The sequence below is a fragment of the Fonticula alba genome (assembly GCF_000388065.1).
Source record: "Fonticula alba strain ATCC 38817 unplaced genomic scaffold supercont2.5, whole genome shotgun sequence".
Lineage (NCBI taxonomy): Eukaryota > Rotosphaerida > Fonticulaceae > Fonticula > Fonticula alba.
Genome location: NW_009242975.1, coordinates 1,896,101 through 1,904,292, shown reverse-complemented (window position 1 = coordinate 1,904,292; position 8,192 = coordinate 1,896,101). Strand labels below are relative to the sequence as shown.

The window sequence follows — 8,192 nt, the reverse complement described above, 5'->3', positions numbered from 1 at the left end:
GAGTGTGTGGGAGGGGGGGAGGGAGCCTGCGTCCTCAGACGTCCCCCCCCCCCCCCCCCCCGCCGCGCTCCCTTCTCTCCCTTTCTGTCTGTCTCACACACATGTGTATGTGTATGTGTCTCTGTGCTTTTTTTTGGCTGCCCTAACATGCGCTCTGGCCCCCGCGCCTTTGGATAGCCGGCTGCATGTACCTCCTTCTGCCATCACGCCTTTACGCGCATAAGGCCCTGTCGTACAATGGCCGTGCCCTTCCCCAGTATGGCAGCCGGCAGAAGCGCGCCCCCGGCGTCCCCCTCAGCGTGCGGGTCATCCCGGTGGAGTCGCTCCTGAGCAAGGACCTTGTAGCGTCGATGGCTGCCGACCTGACCCCGGTGCGTATGCATCTCCTCGTGGTCTTCTGGCCGGCCGTGTCTCTCTCTCTCTCTCTCTCTCTCCCTCTCTCTCTCTCTCTCCCTCTCTCTCTCTCTCTCTCTCTCTCTCTCTGCTAACCTCTCTTGTCTTGGCCCCTGCCCCTTCCCCCGGGTGCGTGCGTGGGTGTGGCTGTGCGCCCGACATAGGCTACTGCTGCTCCCACCGCCACTGCTCCCCATACCGCGGGTGTGGTTAGCCTCGGGTCGGCCATTGTGGCCGAGCTCCGGTCCCTGTGCAGCCTGTCCATCTTCGCCAGTCGCCAGGATTCCGGTGCTGCGATTGAAGGGCAGTGTCCGGTTCGCGCGCCGTTTTCCTACATCGCACGGCTGCGGAGGTTCCTCTTCGGCGGTGCGGGCTAGCTGCCTCTTCGTTTGTTGGCCCTTGCATCTGTCTCCAGCCCTCCTGTGGCTCTACTCTTGCTTCCCCTCGCGTCTTTTCTATCTCTGCAGCCAACCCCTCCATTGGCGAATACACACCGACACCCACACACAGTGACTGGCCCTGGGGATAGCAAACCACAGCAGAGCACACATCATCTCTGATCTTCTTGCCCCCCCCCCCTCCCCCCATCCCGACCCTGGTCGGCGGCGGTTTCCAAGAGAAAAATCTATTACAGAGAGGGAGGGTGTGATGGTGTGAAATAGGAGAGATAGAGAGGTACAGGGAGAAAGAGGCAGGCGACGGCCCACGCCCGGGAGAATGTGGCAAGGGCGGCGTGGGGGGATGGTCCACCTGCCGAGATGGAGATGGTGATATAGGAGGAGAGACAGTGCATGTGCATGTGCGTGTCGGGCGGGGAGGACACACGGCCAGGTGTCAGAGGGGCCAGCCTCCGGCCAACGGCGTCTAGTTCTAAAGGCGCGCATAGGAGTCCCAGTGAGGCAAGGCCCAACACCTCGGGACATGTGTGGAGCCCGCGATTGGGCACTCCACTCTGAGCTCAGTCACCTCCCTTAGCTCCGAGAATGGCGAGCCAGGGGGGGGGGCGGGGGGAGGAGAGAAAGAGAGAGAGAGAGAGAGGAAGGGAGAAGGAGGGAGAAGGAGGGAGAAGGAGGGAGGAGGAGGGAGGAGGAGGGAGGAGGAGAACGCAAACCCGAAGGTGCTCCTTTCCAGGGCCCCAGGCACTTGCATACCACACGTACATGCCCCCTCAGCGGTTCATGGAGATGGAGTGCGACAGCTCGTGCACCAGGTGGGAGATCTGCTGGAAGGAATCGATGACGATCTTCTTCTCGTGGTGCTTGAGCGAGGACAGCACATGGACATACTGTTGGATGAGTCGACGCAAGACCACCAGCCGGGCGGCATCCTCGGTGGGCATTTCCACACGAATCCAGTCATTGAACTCCAGGATGGCATGGCGCACGGCCGCCGCCTCGGAGACGACCGCCTTGGCCAGCGGCAGCGAGAAGGAAGCCGCCAGGGAGCGGGCGTACTCCGGATTGTCGATGGTCTGGAACATGTCCGGCGAGAGGGTCTCCCGAATGGGGATCTGCCGCTGGTGCGGGGCATTCCCCGGGGGGCCGATGGCGAAGGCCGTAATGTCGCCGAAGAGGAAAAGGGCAATCGGAGGCACCTGGTTCAGGAAGGTGATCGAAGGGGCGTTGTTCAGCATCTCATGCAGGCGCGGAGTGGCAAGGATCCCAGTGCTGACCGGGTCATTGATGCTGGAGGTGCAGGACGCGAAGGAATACAAGGGCAGACGCTTGCCCGGGGGTGGCGGCTCGCAAGTCACCCGGCCGACCGTGGATTTGTGGATGATGTTCGACGAGTAGGTGACCGAAGTCTTCTTCTTGCTGACCTCCGGCAGCAGGAGGTTCCGTGGCTCGAAGGAGTACAACAGCGACCGCATGAGCGGCAGCCGGTCCAGGTTCTTGGAGGAGCTCAGCTGGGGGAGGTCCGTGTGGAAGGACATCTCCGAGGCCGAGGCACTGAGCAGGTGCTGCTGCTGCTGCAGACGCGCGGCCGCCGAGCCGCCCTTGCCGCGCTTTTTCTTGCCCCCGCCGCCGGCCGCTGCCTGGGCGGCCGTGTGGAGGGCCGTGTCACTCTGCGACACAGGAAGCATGGTCTCCGGCGAGGGGGTGGAATTGGCCAGCAAGGTGTCCAAGTAGCGCATCTTCTGCCCGCCATAGACCGTCAGACGTTGGGTGTTCGGCAGAAGCGGATAAACATCTGGACAGGAGAGGAGGAAGGGGGTGGGGGGAGAAGGGAGAAGAGGGAACGGAGCAAAGGCGCGTGTTATGTCAGTGATGCCGAGGGCGATGCACGGTACAGCGTGTGTGTGTGTGTGTGCGTGTGTGTGTGTGTGTGTGGGAAGGGAGGAGGGGGGAGGGGGAGGAGGGCAGAGGCAGGCAGCCTGGAAAAGAAGAGGGCCAGAAAGAGGAAAACACCAGCTCGGGGGAGGGAAAGAGCACGCACGCTGTCCAATGAAGTGGTTCTTAAGGAGGAAGGCCAGCAGGGTGGTGTGCGTCCGGCGGAAGTCCCGGATATTGCGCTCTTCGATGTTGAAGTCGCGGGCCAGACGGAGCATCTCGTCAACCGAGTCCTCCCGAACACCGAGGGCCACGGCCTCCACCAGCCGGCGGGCCGTTTGCAGGATGTCACTCTGGATGAGCATTTCCTCCGGCGACAGGGGGATGTACTCGACGCGCTGAGCTGGCTCGGTGGCCGTGGCCGGCAGCAGGCGGGTGGACAGGTCTTCCGATTGGTTGGAGTGGGGGCTTTGCACATCCAGCAGGACCGAGGAGATGATCAGCGGCTCGGGGATGTCGAACAGGCTGTGGGCAGGAGGGCACGGGCGCGGCCGCGGGGAGGGTCAGCAAAATGTCCAAATATATGGGCCGGTGTGCAGGCTGTCAAGTGGGGGAAGCATGATGAGGGGGAGACGCACGAGGCGAGGAGCGACACGCGCGAGGCACCCGGCGACACGGGCGATTGGACAATGTAGTTTCCGAAGGCTGTCAACTCAAAGTGAGAGCTAAGTGCTCCCATCACTGGGGGCACCGGGGACACACGCCGTGTTGGTGGCAAATATCCGAAGCAGGGGCCGGGGGCAGGGGGGGGGGGGAAGAGGCAAGGCGCAGGGCATCACGCTGTTAGCGCATACGTGGCACCGATTTCGAAAGAGGGGAAGAGCACAAAAAGAAAGGCATGGAGCCAGAGGCAACGGCGGCGCCCGGCCCAATCACCCATCAGCGCGCACCCTGCAACGACCGAAGGGCCGAGTGGATGTTCTCCAGCGGCGGCGTCGAGGGGAGCGAATCGAAGAACTCATACACCTCGCGCTGGGACTTGGACAGGTGCTGGTTGGCCGGCAGGTCGAGGTACTGGCGGATGGGGGACACCGCGCCATTGGCCCCGGTGCCACTGGCCATCTGGTTGGCCTGCATGCTCTTGGTCTCGGCCAGCAGAGCATCCCGCGAGGGGAGGGTCTTGAAGAAGAGCACCAAGTCGCGCACATCCTTGAACAGGATGTCCGGCAGGGAGTAGTCCGCCAGGAAGCCGGGCTGGTCGTACTCGCTGCCCTTGATGGAGTAGGCATAGTACAGGCCATTGGCCACACGGCCAGCACGGCCGAGGCGCTGCCGGGAGCTGGCCTTGGAAATGCGCTTCGCCACCAGGCCGGAGGAGTTGCCATTCAGCCCGTCGACACCGATCTTCTCGAGGAAGCTATCAACAACATGGACCACAGCGCTATGGGGCAGGGGGCCATCGCACAGGCAAAAGGGGTCAGAGAGGAGGGGCGGATTGGAAGGGCAGGCGTCAGGGTGCGACCAAGTGCGGGTGCGGGCGCGGGTGTGGGCGCGGGCGCGGGCGCGGGCGGGCGTACGGGAAGGTGAGCGATGTCTCGGCGATGTTGGTCGAGAGGAAAATGCGCCGGTAGCCGTTGGGAATCGGCCGGTTGATGCTCTCCTCCATCAGCTTGATCGGGATGGACGAATAGAGGGGGATGATGCTGCATGTGCGCGTGGCATGCGATGTGGGTGTCAGCGGTTGGGGCAAGGGAGAGGGAGGATGAAGGCCGGGCAAGGGGAAGGAGCGGCGGAGGAGAGGCCATTCACAATGTGCGGCTCCCCATTTCCCCATGCAAGGACCACACGTACACAGCCTTGCTCTCGACGCCGACGTTGAAGATGTCCGCTTCCAGGAGGCGCTCCATGGCCAGGATATCCGAGATACCGGGCAAGAAAACCAAGATATCGCCCTTGGAGAAGTGCGGATCGCGGCTACCCAGGAGGAAGGACAGAAGGGCTGTTTTTTTTGCCCGCCCATCCGCCCATCAGAAGGTGAATGTGGTCAATGGACAGCAGCAGCAGCAGCAGCAGCAAAGGGGAGGGGAGGGGCGATAGAGAGGGTTGCAAAGAGAGGAGGCGGGAAAGCCAAAAGGGCGGGTCTCAATCTGTGTGTGTGTGTGTGTGTGAAATGCACGAACGCACCGACACCCCTCCCGCGGGTTTGGTCGGTCAGATCGCGGGCCAGATGGCCAGGGAAATGGACTGCGCGCGAGCAAGGCAGAAGGACGGAAAGGCGACATGAAGATCGACGAGGGAGAGCCAGGAAGAGGGAGGGAGAGAGGGAGAGCGGGCCGGAAAGGCGAGGAGGGGACAGTGCAGGGAGGGGGTGGGGGAGAGAAATGAAGGGAGCGTAAGTAAATAGCAAGGCTCTTGGCGAGCCATGGCGCACAGGAGAAGCTGGCCAGCAAAAGCGCACCGGGATTGGGGTTAAACCCGGCCAGGGCCATCTCATGGTGGATCTCCTCCTCGAACAGGGACTCCACCTCATGGAAGCGGGTGGAGAAGTTGAGCACGGTGGATTTCCTACAAAGCCGAAGGAAAAGGGGGAAGGGGGAGAGGAGAAAAAAAAAGCCAACGACAACGGCGAATGGCCGGCGGGCAAAGAAAGCCAGCGAGTGAGGAAGGTGAGCGGGCGATTTTGCTTGCCTGGTTGCTTGGGCGTGTAGGGGGCGCGGTGCCCGGGCCAGGAGGGCGGACGTCCAACGTACGGATAGTAGCCAGCAAAGTGGTCCGCTTCGACGGTGGCCGACATGAGCACCACACGCAGATTGGGGAAGCGGTTGACCGCCAGCCGAGCCAGGTACAGGATAAAATCAATGTCGGACCGGCGCTCATGCACCTCATCAATGATCAGATGCGTGATGGGGGACTTCTCGCCCGCGCCGCCGGCGCGTGCCGGCGACCCGAGGAAGGACTTGGAGGTGAGGAACTTGATCAGCGAGCCGGTGGTCATCATGATGATGGCTATGCGTGGACAAGCGCGCGCGCGCGCGCGCGTGCGTGACCACACACACACACATTCACAGCGAAGTCGGTAAGGCGAGCACAAGAGAGAGGGCAGAAGGGAATATTAGAAGGGAGCAAACACGCAACGGGGAGGGAAGGGGGGGGGGGGGCGGAAAGAAAAAAAAAAAGGAGAAAAGGGGCGATGGGAGCCAGGATGAAAGAGAGAAGCGGAAAGGCCCAAAAGACAGCAAATGTGCGCGCGAGTGTGCACACGTACAGCCGAAAAGCTTTGGCATGACCGTGTCGCCACGCATGGAATACCCGACGGACATGCCCACCTGAGGATCCTGGCGTTCGTTGGCGATGCGGTTGGCCAGGGCCAGGGTGGCCATGCGCTTCGGCTGCGACACGAGGATGACCGCCTCACTGCCCTCGCCCTGGCGAATCATGTCATCCAGGATGTACTGGGGGACCTGTGTACTCTTGCCGGACCCGGTGTCGGTGGAGATGATGGTCACCGCATTGTTCCGGACCGCGTCGATGATGGCCTGGCGGCGCTCCAGCAGGGGGAGAACCATGGGGGAGATGTTGCGCGTCTTCTGCATCTCCAGCAGGGCGGCCGAGTCCTGGCGCACGCTCTCGGCACTGCGGTTGTTCAACCTCATCAAGTACGTGTGGAAGGAGTGGGTGTCATTGTCGAGGATCTGTGCACACGCGTCAACGGTGGCGCCCACAAATGGTTATGGCCCCGGCAGGGGATGGTCATGTGTAGAGAACAGGCCGGGAGGTGGAGCAAGACACACGGGACAAGTTAGACAAATGGCGGGGACGGTCCGGGCGGAAAAGAAAGGGAGACCCGCCCCCCGGCCCCCCCCCCCCCCCTCCCCTCCCTGACCCAAAGCAGCAAAAGAGGAACACAAAATGCAGGTGCCCCACACACGCACATCATCCGTGGGCTTCTGGTCAGTGTCCAGGAGCGGGACAAACTCCCGCAGCAGCCCGTCAATGTGCGACCGCACTGGCAGATCCAGATGGTAGGACTTCTGCACATAGGGCGAGGCGTTGCTGCTGTCGAAGAGGGTGTTGATGCGGAAGAGGAGCTGCTCGGCGGCACGCAGCACGCAGAAAAGCTCATCCGACGTCTGGAAGGTGGCCTCGATGGTCTCCGACCGGTCCGGCTTGCGGGAGATCAGCGGGAAGGAGTAGTACTCCGGGAAGTCCACCTGCATGTTGCAGATGATCTTTCGATCGGGCGAGTGCTTGAGGGACCATTCGGTGCGCGGGAGAGCCGGGTGCTCGGGCGGCAGGCGCGACGAGAACTTCGACCGTTCGAAGGTGAAGTCCTTGTTGTCGCACCGGCTCAGCAGCGCCTCGATTTGGGTCGACACCTCCATGATGGTGGTCATGAGCCGGGTGTTGGGGAAAAGGGTGACCAGGTCCCCGAAGTAGGGGGCTGGTGCCGAGAAGAGCATGCGGGTCATTGGTGAGTGTGGCGACATACCACGGGGAGGAGGTGGGGCGGGGGCGGGGGCGGGGGCGGGGGCGAGGGCCGGGGGCCGGGGGCGGAGAGGCAGAAAGGAAGACCGGGGCACAGGCGGGCCCACGCACCGGGGATCTGCAAGACGCGCAGGTTGTCCGGCGTGATGAGGGCCGCATTCTCAAGGGCGTGGACATGCTCGGCGGTGGGCTTCTTCTGGGGAAGGACCGAGGAGGGCAACTCCTTCCTGGGGTTGGTCAGGGCCTCCAGCGACAGGTTCATGGAGCGCAGCAGGGCCTCATAGGCGGCCATCGGCACGATGTACGTCGACGAGGAGGGATACAGGCCGATGGCCGAGAAGCGGCCATTCGGCCAGGTCAACTTGACCACCCGGCTGAAGTTGGTCTTCTTGAAGCGCATCTGCTCCGGCGCCAGATCCAGCTGGGCCACATGCACCCGAGAGCCGAAGAGCTTCATGGCCGTCTGGTCCAGCCAGTGGGACAGCGCTGGAAGCCATGGGCCGAGGGGGATCCCAGATCGATCGAATCCCATGGAGTTAGAGTGGGTGGGCTTCTTTTTTTCTCCCCCCCCCCTCCCCGCCCGATGGCGCGGTGGTCGCCTTGCAGGAGCACGGAGGCGGGAACAAAGAAAGAAAAAAAAAAGAGGAGGCCGAGACAAACACGGCGGGCCAAGATGCTCTACGCACTGTACGGCGGGGTAGGCTGCGCCGGGGCCGGGTAAATGGCCGCCGGGAAGGAGGCCGGATCCAGCTCGTACCCCTCGACCACGGGGAGGCCGGCAAAGGAAACGCCGGTCGTGTTCTCCAAGGTCTCCATCATTTGGAAGCAGGCCTGCTGCAGGGCGGCCACATCGGTGGGCCCGGCGGCCGAGGTGGACAGCTGACGCGTCTGCGGCGGAGTGAATGGCCAGCGGATGGTGGCATTGAAGGTGTCCCGAGATCGGGCGACATTCGCACAGGAGGCCAAGTCATGGCCCTGGCGTGCCAGGAAGGTGGCCAGCGCGGCAATCGGGCTTCAGAGGGGAGGCCGCCGGGCGGGGGGGGG

The 8,192-nt window shown here is 63.0% G+C and overlaps 2 protein-coding genes across 2 annotated transcripts in view; one reads left to right on the top strand and one right to left on the bottom strand.

The window, feature by feature from the left end:
• Positions 1-770, top strand: part of H696_03580 (hypothetical protein) — a gene marked incomplete at both ends in the record, with an annotated part of 3,156 nt that extends 2,386 nt beyond the window's left edge. Inside the window, 2 exons of the mRNA XM_009497450.1 lie at positions 225-371; positions 558-770. Of these exons, the coding sequence (XP_009495725.1) occupies positions 225-371; positions 558-770 (360 nt within the window). The remainder of the gene's footprint in view (positions 1-224; positions 372-557) is intronic.
• A 685-nt stretch (positions 771-1,455) lies between these two features.
• H696_03579 (hypothetical protein) overlaps positions 1,456-8,192 on the bottom strand; it is an 8,526-nt gene continuing 1,789 nt past the window's right edge. Inside the window, exons 4-16 of the mRNA XM_009497449.1 lie at positions 7,835-8,160; positions 7,260-7,634; positions 6,596-7,104; positions 5,929-6,355; positions 5,414-5,669; positions 5,122-5,228; positions 4,848-4,907; positions 4,515-4,662; positions 4,241-4,366; positions 3,614-4,104; positions 3,302-3,404; positions 2,830-3,188; positions 1,456-2,583 (exon numbers count right to left, since the gene is read on the bottom strand). Coding sequence (XP_009495724.1) covers positions 1,562-2,583; positions 2,830-3,188; positions 3,302-3,404; positions 3,614-4,104; positions 4,241-4,366; positions 4,515-4,662; positions 4,848-4,907; positions 5,122-5,228; positions 5,414-5,669; positions 5,929-6,355; positions 6,596-7,104; positions 7,260-7,634; positions 7,835-8,160 — 4,309 coding nt within the window. The 3' untranslated portion in view covers positions 1,456-1,561. The remainder of the gene's footprint in view (positions 2,584-2,829; positions 3,189-3,301; positions 3,405-3,613; positions 4,105-4,240; positions 4,367-4,514; positions 4,663-4,847; positions 4,908-5,121; positions 5,229-5,413; positions 5,670-5,928; positions 6,356-6,595; positions 7,105-7,259; positions 7,635-7,834; positions 8,161-8,192) is intronic.